At 38.8% G+C, this 16,468-nt stretch overlaps 1 protein-coding gene and 1 pseudogene across 1 annotated transcript in view; both read right to left on the bottom strand.

Moving 5' to 3' along the window:
- Positions 1-1,118: 1,118 nt before the first annotated feature.
- Positions 1,119-16,468, bottom strand: part of KLHL15 (kelch like family member 15) — a 39,197-nt gene continuing 23,847 nt past the window's right edge. The window contains exon 3 of the mRNA XM_069463448.1: positions 1,119-2,615. Within this exon, the coding sequence (XP_069319549.1) occupies positions 1,506-2,615 (1,110 nt within the window). The 3' untranslated portion in view covers positions 1,119-1,505. The remainder of the gene's footprint in view (positions 2,616-16,468) is intronic.
- On the bottom strand, positions 14,925-15,024 carry LOC138379302 (U6 spliceosomal RNA; annotated as a pseudogene).

The raw sequence follows: 16,468 nt of genomic DNA, 5'->3' as shown, positions 1-16,468 counted from the left end.
TCTGTATCAGATATAGACTACTCATGAGAAAATGGCATCAATTTGAATGATCCACTCCCAGGTTATTCTTGCTTAACTCTGTCAACTATATTTTTTTCCTTCGCATTTAAAGAGTTGAAAGGTGCAGCTAATCCTAAAACACTTATTACAAAAGCTTTTAAACAGCTATTCTTAATCCATTTCAAACTTTGTGGTTACTATCCTTCATGCTAGTAGCTTTCAGTAAATAAAACAAAAGCTGACGGCTTACATCCCTAATGCCGCTGGGTATTTTGTGTGAAATAAATGAGTAGATATGACCAGTAACATTATAATTCTATTTCTTACCTCTAAGTCAAAACTGAGCTCAAATTTTCTAAGAGTTGCTACCTTCCATTCAATAACAGATGCAGCAGCCTTATTGAATGTAAAGAATGGGAGTTGCACTTACTTTTAGGGGGCCTTTATTTAGGAGTCTGGTATTACCTAAATTCTCTTTAAAAGTGCTTGCACGCTGCAGGGTCAGAGCTTGTCATATACCACTCCGATTCTCACTAAAAACAGGGCAACGTTAAACAGACTGCAAAGAAAAACATTTTCAAAAAGAAAAGACATACATCAACAAGAAACACTCATGTTTGCTTCTGAAAATAAAATATAAAATGTTAGTTTTCACAAGCCCATACATGCTTCAGGAATATAAGGAGTTTAAATATTATGGAATCAGTATGGGCTGAAGATAGGCTACTCTGATACCAAATGAGGACTCCAGTTATTTTAACTTTCTAAAAATGTTAATACACGAAAAGACACTACATCTAAAATTCAACAAGTATGGCGAACCGTGTGTGCAAGTGCACTAGCTTAAAAATATAGAATCCTAACCACGCATAAAAGGGATGTGCCTTATATATTTATAGGATGTATGCAAGTATGGATATGCTTTCACTAACACAATGCGGATAAGAGAAGGCAGCTTAGAAATAGTGTTTTGAATATAAAAAGTTAATTTTGTAGAAAATTTATATTTTTGCATTTTCAGCAAAAAGCCATGCAAAAAGGTCAAGAGTTTTAAACTTTTAAATAATAAAACCAAAAAGTATAACACACTGAAATACACTAAAATAAATGCTCACAAAGGTTTCAGATAGAGATAGGGACTGAAATCACATCCAGTGACACTTATCGGGTCTTCTCTTAGAAGATGCATGACTCCTACACTAACATTAGGAAGAAATGTTTAAAGCAGAAAATCAATTTCCCAGATAAGTGAAGCATTCCATTAAACTGCTTCTGGAAGTAGTTTCGAGAGCTAGCACTTAGAATTACACTTATTGCATGAATTTGAGGCCACTGAAAAGAAAAAAAAAGGATGAGGATGCTAGCACAGAATGAAAACTTTTTACGATATTTGACCAATGGCTTTGATAGTAAAACTGGTGAGGTTTATCTTTATGTTTAATTAACTACTTTACCACAAACAAACACTTTGTTTGCCTTTTTTTTAAGAGAGAAAGATGATGTCATTAGTTGCAACGTCTGACCTCATCTAGTACATAGTCCGGAAAATGCAGGTTGCATACTTGTAAACCATCCAGCTTGCAGGGCATCCGAGGGTACTCATCTTCCTTCCATTTGTTTTCATCCGGATCAAAAGTGAGAATGGAATCGCTGTAATGACCGTTGTAGCAAAGGCCTCCAAGAACCATTATTTGTCTGTCCAGCACGGTCACACCATGGCCACTTCTACCAATCGGCATGGATGCCAAGATAGTCCACTGATCAGTCTCTGGGTTGTACACTTCTGTGGAAGGGCATCCCTGAGATTCAAAAGAGGCCCTCAAGATCACACAGACACCACCAAAGACATAAAGCTTGCCGTTGTAAGAAATCATCTTGTGAAAGCATCTTGCGTAATTCATCTTGCTCTTATTCTCCCAACAGTTGGTAACTACTTGGGTTCTTCTGGTCCGTTGCTCGATGGTCCCTTCTTTACTGGGGTCAAAGACGCACACTTGTTTGGAGGTGGAAGATGAGGTGATTCCACCAGTGATAAACAACTTGTTATTGAGCACTGTCCCTTCATGTCCATATTTGTTAACTGGATAAGGATCCACAAATTCCCATCTATCATTGGTGATGTCATATCTCTCTGTTGAATAGAAAGTCTCATCTCTGGTTCTGCCTGCTACGGCGTAAATGAACTTCCCGATAACACCGACTGCAAATTCTGAACGTGGCACGGACATGTCTGCCATCCGCAGCCACGAGTTATGTCTTGGGTCATACCTGAACACTTTGGAAGAAGCATGGAATTCGCCATCTGGGCCTAATTCTTCACCACCTAACAGGAACACAAAGTTATTGACTATAGCAAGGCAGTCGGGACGTAGAGGAACTTGTGGTCCCTCCAATTCCCACCAGACTCTTGGTTTCTTTAAGAGAAGTATTTTACTGTTAACCATGCTATGTCCAATCATTCCTCGGAATACTGTAGTTTGGGGTTTGGCAGAACGGATGCGGCTTGATTTCATATCCAACAAAGGCTGTTGGTGAATATGTTGAAAGTAATTCAGTGCTTGGTCAACTTCATAACGCAGCTGTCGAGAGTATCTGTAAAATTCTGATGTCTTAACCTAAGAATACAAGTAAAAAAAAAATTTAACCAAAAGAAAAAGCATCAATGGCAGACAAAATATCAAAGCCTACTAATATGATCATTTTAAGCCCACTTTACTAAGACTGCTTTTCCTGGTAAGATCATCTGCTTTCTTTGTTTTTTCTATAAACGTTGAAAAATCGTATTTGTTTTTACAATTTGTAATAATCTATGTAAATTCCCAACCTTTTAAAAGTAAACAATTTTTGAGGCACAAGTTAATTTGCAGGCAGAAGGAAATTCATCTAACAAAATATATTAGATACCTGTTATATGTCAGGCCCTGGGCTACAGGTGGGGGCTATAAGAAAAAAAACAGGGATTGACAGTAGAGGAAACCATGCCCACAGTATTCTTAATCACAAGTAGCATGGTAAAACAACCATGACTGAATAATTTGAGTTAATTTAGTGAGATAGTGAAAATTTAAATACATGCAAAATTCCTAGTAGGTTTTTGACATAAAGACTTGGTCTACGGCCGGGCGCGGTGGCTCATGCCTGTAATCCTAGCACTCTGGGAGGCCGAGGTGGGTGGATCGTTTGAGCTCAGGAGTTCGAGACCAGCCTGAGCAAGAGCGAGACCCCATCTCTACTAAAAAAATAGAAAGAAATGATATGGACAGCTAAAAATATATATATAGAAAAAATTAGCAGGGCATGGTGGTGCATGCCTGTAGTCCCAGCTACTCGGGAGGCTGAGACAGGAGGATCGCTTGAGCTCAGGAGTTTGAGGTTGCTGTGAGCTAGGCTGACGCCACGGCACTCATTCTAGCCTGGGCAACAGAGTGAGACTCTGTCTCAAAAAAAAAAAAAAAAGGACTTGGTCTAACATCATCAACTCCTACAGTAATAATTCAGTAGGCAAGAATAGGTCAAACTCTTTCCTTTTTGCTTTTGGAGCTATAACTACCAAATTATGATGATTACCAAGATCTTATGAAGTACTTTAAGTATTGTGCTAAGCACTCTAAGGAGATATAAAAATAAGTTTAAGATGTGGTCCATTGCCTTAAAGAACTTAGAACATATTTGAGAAAATGAAAACAAATACAAATTTAGCAATAAGTAAATAAGTCAGCTGACAATTAGGTATGAAGCTGAAACAGCACATCCGTGAGTGCTTTAGAACTTTAGATATAGAACATATCAAACTGGCTCAAAACACTCAAGGCATACTTCGTGAAAGAGGTAGGATGTTGGAGACCAAGCAGAAGAATCCTGTATCATAACAGGGCAAGAATGAGATAAGAGGGTCTTAAATTTGTATAGTAGAAATTAGATACTGTAGAGATAAAATCTATAGACATCCATGACTGATATGAAGTAGGGATAGGGTGAAAAAGTGAGGAACCAAATGTGACTTGAGGATTTAGACTTGATAGAGAGAGTGGTGATACCAATAAGGGATGGATGAGTTGCTGGCAGGATGCTGAGGAGGAAATGTCTAGGAGCCTGTTGGAAATATGTGATAACAGCTTGGGAGGGAGTCAAAACCAGGCATATGTATTTATGAGCTTTCTCTCCTTCCTTTCTCCTCTTTTTCCTTCCCTCTTTCTTCTTTCTTTCTTTAATCCATTCATTCATTTATTCCTCACCTTACTCCAAAAAAGTATCTGAAACAGAAAGCACCACAGAATTTGTTTTCGGTAAGTATTTTGGATAACTATATTCAATATAACTGGTTTCCTTTGTAATCCCAGGCATTTTATGTTATGATTTAAAAATCATTATTTTGGCCAGGTGCGGTGGCTCACGCCTGTAATCCTAGCACTCTGGGAGGCCGAGATGGGTGGATCATTTGTGCTCAGGAGTTCGAGAACAGCCTGAGCAAGAGCAAGACGCCGTCTCTATTAAAAATAGACAGAAATTAGCTGGACAACTAAAAATATTAAAAATAAATAAATAAAAAAGACAAAGAAAAAACATAAAAATTATTATTTTGTGGAGTCCTTCCATGGGCTCCACCCAACTAGCAAAGGGGTAAATGGCACAAAAAAGGTTGAGAAGCCCTCGTCTAACTACATAAAAGAGAAAACTAACATTGTTACTGCACTGAGTGTTGTACATGTTCATCTGACGTTAAATTATTCCTCCTGTGAGAGCACAATAACGATCCCTGTTTCCCTGATAAAGAAAACTGAAGCTCAGAATGTTAAGTGACTTGCCCAAATTGTTTACATTAACTAAAAATGGTAGAGCGAGGATCCGAACCTTGAAAAGGGACAATTTTACTTGAAAGTTCATGCAATTTCCAATATGTTATAACACAGCTTCCATTATTCTTTAGAGAAATCTTTAAATGACATACTCATTTATTAAAATACTTAACATATTCAATGAATGATCCTAATGACCCCTCTCTCAAATAAAAGACAGTATTTTTTTTTTTTTTTTTTTTTTAGGAGACAGGGTCTTGCTCTGTCACCTCACGTAGAGTGCAGTGGTGTCATCCTCAAACTCCTGGGCTCAAGCAATCCTCCTGCCTCAGCCTCTAAAGGCATGTGCCACCACACCTGGCTAGTTTTTCTTTTTTTTTTGTAGAGACAGGGTCTTGCTATGTTTCCCAGGCTGGTCTTAAACTTCTGGCCTCAAGCGATCCTCCTGCCTTGGCCTCCCAAAGTGCTAGGATTACAAGTGTGAGTCACCACGCCTGGCCTATAATTGTTCTTAATAAACAGAATCAATCATATGGATCACAATGACTGAACATCCAGTCCAATTCTTCCTAGCAAAATAACAACTGTGGAAGAAATCATAGCAAATAATGACTAATATTTAATAGTAAACAAGTAATTTCAATAAAACAAATAGTAATATAATAAAGGAAAATATGAGAAGGACCTAAGGTCTTAACCTTCACTACTTTCACTTCACATAGAGAAAGTTAAAGGTGAAGAACCGAGGAAACAAACTGAGTTTCGATCTCTTATGAGAAACAATGGGATACTATACAGCCATTAAGGATAACATCATTGAGTGTTCATTAACATGGAATGATGTTCACAATATATTCAGTTTCTAAAATGCAATAGTACTCTAGTATTATCCTAATTTAAAAAATTGTGTGTATGGTTGCTTAATAGTAATTTTCTCTGTAATTTCACAAACATTTTTGCATTCTTTGTTTTTCATGTATCATATTTATAAACAGAAATAGAGTTCTTGCCATTCAAAAAATAGGTCTCCTGAAGCCATCAAAAATATATTTCAGGCCGGGCACGATGGCTCATGCCGGTAATCCTAGCACTCTGGGAGGCCAAGGCGGGAGGATTGCTCGAGGTCAGGAGTTCGAGACCAGCCTGAGCAAGAGCGAGACCCCGTCTCTACTAAAAAATAGAAAGAAATTAACTGGACAACTAAAAATATATAGAAAAAGTTAGCTGGGCATGGTGGCACATGCCTGTAGTCCCAGCTACTCGGGAGGCTGAGGCAGTAGGATTGCTTGAGCCCAGGAGTTTGAGGTTGCTGTGTTTTGAGGTTGCTGTGAGCTAGGTTGACGCCACAGCACTCTAGCCTGGGCAACAGAGTGAGACTCTGTCTCAAAAAAATATATATATATATATATTTTTTTTTTTGCTCATTAAAAATGAGCATCTAAGCCAGGCACAGTGGCTCATGCCTATAATCCTAGCACTCTGGGAGGCTGAGGCAGGAGGATCGCTTGAGCTCAGGAGTTTGAGACTAGCCTGAGCAAGAGTGTGACCCTCTTTGTAAAAAATTTTCAAATTTTGATTAAAAAAAAAAAAGAACAAGCATCTTTTCCCATTTTAATTTTCCATTCATTTATTCTTCATTTTTCTTATCTTTTTCTAATTGACTTGTAGGAGCTAAAAGGCAATACCCTGGAAATCAACAAGAATCATAAACTTCAAATTAAATATTTAAGTGCCTACTGTGCACAGCCAGTGGTCTGAGAGCTACACAGGTTTTCAAGTAATAGAATCTTGTCCAGCATAGTAATTAAGCACCATGTCTGGTGATTAAGAATCCAATTTAGGAAATTTCTGACTTTGGCACTCACAAGCTGTGCAATCATGGACACGTAACTCAAACATCCTTAAGCCTGTTTCCTCAACTGTATTATTGGGATAACAATAGCACCCATGCCTCCTAACTGTATGATAGGAGACAAGTGAGATCAGCTCCATCAAAGGGATTTACCATAGTATCTGTCATCTAGCAGTGTGCAAAAAATATTAGCTTTTACTAGCTATTATTACTGACCAGGGGACAGCTGTGAAAGTATGTCATTCAGCTTAAATAAATGCATCTGATGACATGCTTTTGGTCTGTGTAAAAATTTAGGCTTTCAGAAACTAGAGGAGAAATGAGAGAAATTATTACTTTGGACCTAATCCTCACTAGTAAAACATGATTGGTAATATAAGTAGGAGAAAGCTTTAGAGAAAGCAGCCATGTTTGGAGATCAAGAAACAAAGGAACGAGAATGCTGCACATATTGGATAGGCAGATTTCAAGTTTTTCAAAGGAAAATTAGGATCAATTCCAAGATCAGAAATTGTGTAAGGAAGCTCAAGAAGGCTTGGAAGCTCTCAAAAGCATAATGCTGACTGCATAATTACAAAATATACTGATGAGGGGAAGAAGAGGGGAAAGTATCTAAAAAATCTGATGTGCTGCAGAGAGAGCTTTCTGGAATTCAGATGTTAAGAAACCACTTACAACAGATGGTAAAAAAAAAAAATGGGCATATAAGTATTATAAAGAGTGAAACGGAGCTATAAGAATATAATGAATAAGGCTAAATCCTCATGATGAACTCTAACTTTATCAAGTACCAGATATGGAATAAACAGCATTTTAGAGGTTAAAGTAAAAGGAAGGAAAAGTGAAGCCCCCTGCCCCGGGGTTGGTTAATGTAATATTAACAAACGACAAAGAGAAACAGCCTTACTCCTATTTTATTTCCCTTCTTGCCTAAGAATGTCTTATTCTTTCCAACCTGAAGATCAAATACAGTTACTAAGAAGAAACAGGCCAGGCGCAGTGGCTCATGCCTGTAATCCAAGCACTTTGGGAGGCCGAGGGAAGGACGATCACTTGATCTCAGGAGTTTGAGAGACCAGCCTGAGCAAGAGCAAGAGCAAGACCTGGTCTCTACTAAAAAAATAGAAAAAAATTAGCCAGGCGTGGTGGTGTGCTCCTGTAGTCCCAGCTACTCAGGAGGCTGAGGCAGGAGGATCACTGGAGCCCAGGAATTTGAGGTTGCAGTGAGCTATGACGACACCACTGCATGCTAGCCTGGTGACAGAGCAAGACTCTGTCTCCAAAAAAAAAAAACAAACCCAAAACAAAAAGAATTACTAAGAAGAAACTTAAATCCAAGATGGTTGAGCAAAAAGAAAAACTAACTATTCTCACTGAGTTCAAGTCACTCGATCTCACAAATCACATCCTGGGATCCTGAGAGGCTTCGAAGATAAGGCTGATTAACTGCTTTCTGTAATCTGTGTGGAATCGTGATGAATGGGAGAGGACTAGAAGCCAGACAGATTCCCGAATTACAGATTGGTTAGCCTGAGGTGGATCCTGGATTGTTAAAAAATAGTTAGCACTTGGAAATAAGAAAGCACCACACACTAGGAGTCAGCACGAACTTACCGGGTAATGCCAAGACTGACCTTGTTTCCTGTTTAATTTTTTTTTTTTTTTTTGAGACAGAGTCTCACTTTGTTGCCCAGGCTAGAGTGAGTGTCGTGGCGTCAGCCTAGCTCACAGCAACCTCAAACTCCTGAGCTCAAGGGATCCTCCTGTCTCAGCCTCCCAAGTAGTTGGGACTACAGGCATGCACCACCATGCCCGGCTAATTTTTTCTATATATATTTTTAGCTGCCCATATAATTTCTTTCTATTTTTAGTAGAGATGGGGTCTCGCTCTTGCTCAGGCTGGTCTCGAACTCCTGAGCTCAAACGATCTGCCCACCTCGGCCTCCCAGAGTGCTAGGATTACAGGCGTGAGCCACCGCGCCCGGCCTCTGTTTAATTTTTTTTTTTTTTTTTTTTTTTTTTTTTTTTTTTGAGACAGAGTCTCACTTTGTTGCCCAGGCTAGAGTGAGTGCCGTGGCGTCAGCCTAGCTCACAGCAACCTCAAACTCCTGGGCTCAAGCGATCCTCCTGCCTCAGCCTCCCGAGTAGCTGGGACTACAGGCATGCGCCACCATGCCCGGCTAATTTTTCTATATATATATTTTTAGTTGTCCACATAATTTTTTTCTATTTTTAGTAGAGACGGGGTCTCGCTCTTGCTCAGGCTGGTCTCGAACTCCTGACCTTGAGTGATCCACCCGCCTCGGCCTCCCAGAGTGCTAGGATTACAGGCGTGAGCCACCGCGCCCGGCCCTCTGTTTAATTTTTGAGAATGAAAGAACCTATGACTTCAGCAAAGTAATCAACAAAGTAAAATCATAAAGAAAGGAGAGGCCGGGCGCGGTGGCTCACGCCTGTAATCCTAGCACTCTGGGAGGCCGAGGCGGGTGGATCGCTCAAGGTCAGGAGTTCGAGACCAGCCTGAGCAAGAGCGAGACCCCTTCTCTACTAAAAATAGAAAGAAATTATATGGACAACTAAAATATATATAGAAAAAATTAGCCGGGCATGGTGGCGCGTGCCAGTAGTCCCAGCTACTCGGGAGGCTGAGGCAGTAGGATCGCTTGAGCCCAGGAGTTTGAGGTTGCTGTGAGCTAGGCTGACACCATGGCACTCACTCTAGCCCGGGCAACAAAGTGAGATTCTGTCTCAAAAAAAAAAAAAAAAAAGAAAGGAGAAACATAAGGGACCCATGAACTACCTGAAATTGCAGCAATAACTGCGTGTTAATGCATTTCGGGGGTAGGATGTCCACAGTTTTTAACAGGTGTCCTAGGGATCCATGACTCCAAATGTAAAGCTTTAACTGACTCTGTCCTCAATATGAACTAACAATGTGATATGGTAGCCTTAGGAGCTAATAAAATTGTGGGCTGAATTAAAAGAACAGATAATCCCACCCTCTCCATTCAGGTAAAACCACAATGAAGACAGTGTTCAGTTATATCACTATACTATAAAGTAGACATTGACAAAGTGGACCACATCTGGAAGACAGTGAAGGGATCCAAAGGAAGAATGGTCAGACGAGGAATGTTTCAACCCAAGAGAAGACTCAGGAGAAAGATGGCAACTGTTTTCAGGACCAAGAAGTGGAAGTTAGGAGGAAGATTTTAGGCCAATATAAGAAAAAGCTCTGTAATTAAAACTGCCAAGATAATGGATGTTCATTGCATTATTACTTATAAGAGCACAAAAACTGGGAACAACTCCAATTATCAATAATACATTGGTTGGATAAACTCTGCTATATACCATATGCAGCCATTAAAGAGAATGAGAGTAATCCATACGCACTAACGCAGATGTTCAAAATGTTAAATGAGAAAAAATGAACAGTACATGTAATATTCTCAAAAAACAAAAATGGACTGCTTTACACAGTCAGCAGTATCTGTAGGGGAAAAAAATTGCCTGTATACGCATGCAACAATATGGTTACCCGTGAGCTCTTGGGAACTTGCCCTTTGATTCTATATGGGTCGATATTTAGATTTTTTATTGGGATCATGTCTTTCTTTTATAGTCAGTAGAAGGATTACGAGTACATATTTCCCCCAAGTCGGGGACCGTCAGCCTCCAGAGTCAGTGAGCATCCTGCCACTGGAGGCAGTCCAGGTGTGACCACCTATCAGAGCACTGGAGAGGGATTCTGGCATCCTATGAAGGACTAGGCCAGATGGCCTATAGCACCTTTCCTTCTACCTTCCACCCCCAGGTGGAACATCCCATCAACCTGGCCAAGCTTAATTGTTCTTAGAGTCATTTTCTGGCCTTTGTTTTACACCCAATCTTCCAGTCACTTTGTCCTGTCCTCATTCATTCAATTGTGCTTTGAAATCTGAGTTCCAAAGAGTTTACAAGAGCCACTTCGACTCTGTTAAAGTCCAAATCAAAGCTACATATCTTTAGCCAATTCGTTCTACCTCTAAGCCCCTAATAATGAAGTTGTGCCTTTGGATAGCTGACTGTTCATCAAAGATCTTCCAACCAAAGAAATTTAGCTCCTATTTCTTTCTGCCAAGCCTAGTTCTAGATCTGCCTTGCCCTTTTCCCACAGCTACTTACTGCTGCAATTTTCCTCTAAAACCACACAATATCATTAAGTATAACCAGTTTCTTCCTTCATTATAGAAATGGAGAACTAATACCTCTCTGATAATCCTGGACAAAGTAATTAGAGATATACTCTGCTTTAAAACTAAAAGCATAGGGCTGAAACCGTCCACGTGAATGGAATCATTTAAAATGCATTAATGAAGGGAGCTATCCAAAAAGAAACGTGTGCCTCATCTTTTCATAGGGAAAGCATCTCTCCCATTGTTCATTTCTCATGTAATAGTTTAACTGTATATCAGGTGCTCTCAAAAGAAACAGATATGGCAAGAATGATATTTCCTTCATTTTCTGAATTACTTTCCTTCTCCTTTCATAGGATTAAAAGGCTGTCTTGTTTTAAAACTTGGAAAGAATATATTCATCACCACTTTTCTTGCTTTGATACTTTAAAGAATTGTATTATGAAATGCATTTTGTCTTATTCTGAATATAAAATGCCAGAAAGTATGTATTACCTCTTAAAAACAGTGGTCTGAATATTTAACTGGTCATTTCCTCCTCTAAACTTCTTTTAGTTTAATGTAATTGTGTGTGTACACACATGCATATAGTTAGCAAAGGAGAAAATGTGAGAAATGATTAATTTTGAATGTGATTCCTGTAAATATATATCAAGTCGAAGAAATAGTAGCTAGGCATTACTGCTGGGCAAAAACTCTGTTTCCCCATTCACTATCCAAATGTTACATAATCCATTTATTAAATTCTTAAGTTTTAAAATTAGTTTGTAGAAACCACCCTTAATTTTGATAGAATTAAAATGGAATTTGCAATATAATTAAAATAGGCATTTCCATAGAGCTTGCTACCTGTATTTGATTAAAAATGGGAATTTAAAAAACCTGTTCAAACTGGCTGTGGTCTAAAATTATCTTAGGCTTTTAGTCAGCCAACTGAAGATATTATCAGCTGTTTCACTTTTTGAAATAATTTTTAAATATTCAATATACTTATACTAAACCAAAGAAACAAAATGCCCTTTATTAAGTTGGTCTATCAGTGGGGGATAGAGAAGGAGCAATCTCTGTATACAAGATCCCAGGTTTTAGGCTTGATATTGTCCCCAAGTCACTGTGTGACCTTGGACAAGCCTCTAATTTAGGTATTTCCCCCTTTATAAAAGAGGTCAGCTGCATGAACAGATACCTCTCTGGCCCTTCCTACATCCAAAAACTGCTAAACTAATTCTCAGAATGATGAGTATAGGAGGTATCGTTTGGAAGACTCAGTCATGAGTCTCAGTGTTATCTTCTCTTCATGACGATGATGCAATCTTCTCAAGAGAAATATCCAGAAACAAAGCGGTTACTATCATGGGGCTTTAATGCTAAAGCAAACCATATCTTTGGGAACCACAGCTACATTTGATATAATTTTGATTCTTAGTAAAATGTAGAGCAACCTTTATTGTTATATTGCAAAAATATCTACCCTGGTTTGAGAAGTCCTTATTTATAAAGTAATGCTCAGAACTAAAATTTACATTGCTTTATGTGAAACAAAATCATCACAAAAAATCTAGGTGCAAAATGCCTTTAATTAATCCCTTTCTCCTGAAAATTGAGTTAATGACCAGGAATACAGCACAACTCCTTTCAGAAATACTATACATATAGTCAGATACCAAATGGTAAAGACAAATTTTAGTAAGAATTTACCCATCCTCTCCTCTGTCTAAAGCATTGAACTGAACGTCCGAAGTAAAGTGAGGAGAGTAAATGGGGGTGAGGGACAGGCCCGCTCAGGATAAGAGTCTAAGAGTTTCAGCACAATTTGGTAAAGTTTTCTATCCTTTAAACTCTTCCGTAGAATTAAAAATATTTAATTCAAAGATAAATGCAGGCCGGGCGCAACGTATCATGCCTGTAATCCTAGCACTCTGGGAGGCCAAGGCGGGAGGATCGCTCGAGATCAGGAGTTCAAGACCAGCTCTGAGCAAGAGTGAGACCCCGTCTCTACTAAAAATAGAAAGAAATGATCTGGACAGCTAAAATTATATATATAGAAAAAAAATTGGCCTGGCATGGTGGCGCATGCCTGTAGTCCCAGCTACTCGGGAGGCTGAGGCAGAAGGATTGCTTAAGCCCAGGAGTTTGAGGTTGCTGTGAGCTTGATGCCAAGGCACTCTAGCCCAGGCAACAGAGCGAGACTCTGTCTCAAAAAAAAAAAAAAAAAGATAAATGTGCTTAGAAAGTATAATTTCAGTGCAATAGTAATAGAGTACTATTAGAAACTAACAGTGCACAAGCCTAACAGGTAGACAATAATGTTTTTTTTTTTTTTAGCACAAGTGCAGCCACCTGAAATAATGTATTTTTTAAAAAGACTTAAGACCATCTTTTTACTATCTGTTAGATTCTTATTTAGATAGTACAACTAAGTTCTAGAATTCACAACTGATAAGGGATTTTTTTCCTATTTATAGAAATACTTTCAACTATGTAAATATTTCATTTATAAATATAGAACAGGAAAGCCAAATAGGTTTAATCCTAAAACTAACTTTTGAATGAACAATGCTTACCTATGACACGCGTGGCATTTTATGAATAAAAAAATAAATTTAAAAATTAAAACTTTAAAGCCTAAAATCTTAATACTCCCCCTTATTCCTTTCCTGCTCCTAACCTTCTCTCCAGTGACTTCCAGATCTCTCTGATCCTTTTTCATTCCTACGTATTATTTGGTTTCCTTTCTCCCCAATTCATTAAAAAGGTTTTCTCCTTTTACATGTCAGCAAAGCTACCCCCATTCCATTTTTCCTTTTCATTTCCAATTCTCCTTTGCTTTTGTTTTCATCTTTTATTTAAAAGGAAAATCAGGCCGGGCGCGGTGGCTCACGCCTGTAATCCTAGCACTCTGGGAGGCCGAGGTGGGCGGATCGTTTGAGCTCAGGAGTTCGAGACCAGCCTGAGCAAGAGCGAGACCCCATCTCTACTAAAAAATAGAAAGAAATTATATGGACAGCTAAAAATATATATAGAAAAAATTAGCCGGGCATGGTGGCACATGCCTGTAGTCCCAGCTACTCGGGAGGCTGAGGCAGGAGGATCGCTTGAGCCCAGGAGTCTGAGGTTGCTGTGAGCCAAGCTGACGCCACGGCACTCACTCTAGCCTGGGCAACAAAGTGAGACTCTGTCTCAAAAAAAAAAAAAAAAAGGAAAATCAGCAAGTAAGACTGAATTTTTTTTTTTGAGACAGAGTCTCACTCTGTTGCCTGGGCTAGAGTGCCATGGCGTCAGCCCGGCTCACAGCAACCTCAAACTCCTGGGCTCAAGCGATCCTCCTGCCTCAGCCTCCCGAGTAGCTGGGACTACAGGCATGTGCCACCATGCCGGCTAATTTTTTCTGTATATATTTTTGGTTGTCCATATAATTTCTTTCTATTTTTAGTAGAGACCGGTTCTCACTCTTGCTCAGGTTGGTCTCGAACTCCTGAGCTCAAATGATCCACCCGCCTTGGCCTCCCAGAGTGCTAGGATTACAGGCATGAGCCACCACGCCCTGCCAAGACTGAATTTTTTAACTCCAGTTTTCAATAGGTTCCTGTCTGCTTCATATACTCCCTAAGATACTATCTTTCCCAGGGCTCTAACAGCAGTCCACACCCAGATTACAGGCACTCTTCAGGAACCTGTGAACCTGGAATGAATGTAAGTGAAAGGTATAAAATAAGAGCACTCTACATCTATATATAAAAGACAGAGGAGAAAAGACTTCAGGAGAAGAACACCTTGGGTGATTTTTGAAGAACTGCACATGTGTTAATTATAATCATCCAAGTCCACAGGGTTGGGGAGGAGGGGTTGGCAAAAAGGAGACTGATGTAGAAATAGACATTAAGTTAACTGGGAAAGTACATTTAACCCAGTGACCTCGTTTCCGACAGAAATCCTGCTCATCTCTGTGCTTCCATTCCAAGGGGCAAGTGAGCTGATTGTTAATTTAAGCACTTCCAAGTTCTAGCCGCATAAGTACTATTTAATTTCTGAAGGGGATTTTCAACTTTTTCAAAAACAACTCAAGCTTATTAGAAATTCTAATCAAATTTCACATTTGAAATACAGGTTACTATCTTTTTTTTTTATTTCATTTTTTATTTTGCTAATCTTCTCTGTATCGTTCCAATTTTAGTATATGTGCTGCCGAAGCGAGCACAGGTTACTATCTTTTAAAAATATTTTTACTTTCAAACACAGCACTGTTTATGCTTCTCACGTACTTCTAAAACTGTGAGGGTTAGAGGGAAATTTTCACTCATTCCTCTAGACTAATTTGGCTCTACCTGAAATCTTTAGATATAAATAAACTGTTTTTTCAAAAGTATTTTGCTAAACTGTGATAATACTGCAGTTAATGGTTTGGTTGCTGGACAGAAATTGCGCAATGGTCAAGTGCTAGATTAGGCAAAATATGTTCCAGTGCCTAAGTGAAGGAATTCTGGGAGGGCAAACAGCACCTACACTTTATATACATGCGGCCTTGCCCAATTTCATTACCACATGGGTTGTACCTCAATTAACAGGAACACCACCCCATCCAAGCATGAGATTATATTAAGAACAATAAATGTCCTTCTGTGTCATAGGCCATTATTAATACTATATAGATTAACTATGCTAATAGAGAAAACACATGGAAGATTATTGGTGTTTTGTGAAGACCAGGTCTCAGAGGTACTACATTCTAAGATATACCTTGGATACTTAATTTGTCATCTTCAAATTCTACCAGTTTTGAGGTGAGTCCAGGACACCTTATTTCCATTTTGAAATGTAGCTTATAAAGCCACAAATTCCGTTCCTTAAGTAAAAGATGTTAAAAAAAAAAAAAGGCTTTTCTGAAGCATTAACTTTTACTCTGATCATTGAATTTTCACTGATAATGAAGTCATCTTTTTAGCTATCAAAATTATCAAGTTGTAAATACTTTTATAATAAACTTTTATAAACTGTAGACATGATTTGTTAAGTCCAATATATTCTCAGTGAAAGAGAATTAACATTCTATTATAAATTTGATAGAGACAAAGACTACATATTGTGGCTTTTACTCATTAAAACATTAGCTTTGTTTCTGTAAGTTATATAAATCCAATTTTGGGGGTGATATAGTGAATTACATTTAATAGATCAGGAAAAAAAGCACAGGAGTCTATCATGAGCTAATTTATATTATAAAATAATATTGGGGATTAGCATGATGAACTTACTTAAAGCAGAATATAGCTATATAATCTGCTTCCTTAATAAACAGCCAATGAAAAATCAGATTCAAAATCCTAAATACAAAGCTAAAATAATGTTTTATCTTTATAGGATTTAAAAAAGATTTTTTCTTTCCTTTTGAAAAACTGATTTTAGGCCAGACGCGGTGGCTCACGCCTGTAATCCTAGTACTTTGGGAGGCTGAGACAAGAGGATAGCCTGAGCTCAGGAGTTCGAGACCAGCCTGAGGAAGAGCGAGACTCCATCTCTACTAAAAATAAAAGAACTTGGCTGGGCATGGTGGCGAGCGCCTGCAGTCCCAGCTACTCTGGAGGCTGAGGCAAGAGAATAGCTTGAGCCCAGGAGTTTGAGGTTGCTGTGAGCTGGGGTGATGC

Source organism: Eulemur rufifrons, chromosome 30, assembly GCF_041146395.1.
Source record: "Eulemur rufifrons isolate Redbay chromosome 30, OSU_ERuf_1, whole genome shotgun sequence".
NCBI classification, from domain to species: domain Eukaryota; kingdom Metazoa; phylum Chordata; class Mammalia; order Primates; family Lemuridae; genus Eulemur; species Eulemur rufifrons.
Note: the sequence above shows the minus strand (reverse complement) of the source record. Positions and strands in the feature narration are given on the sequence as shown.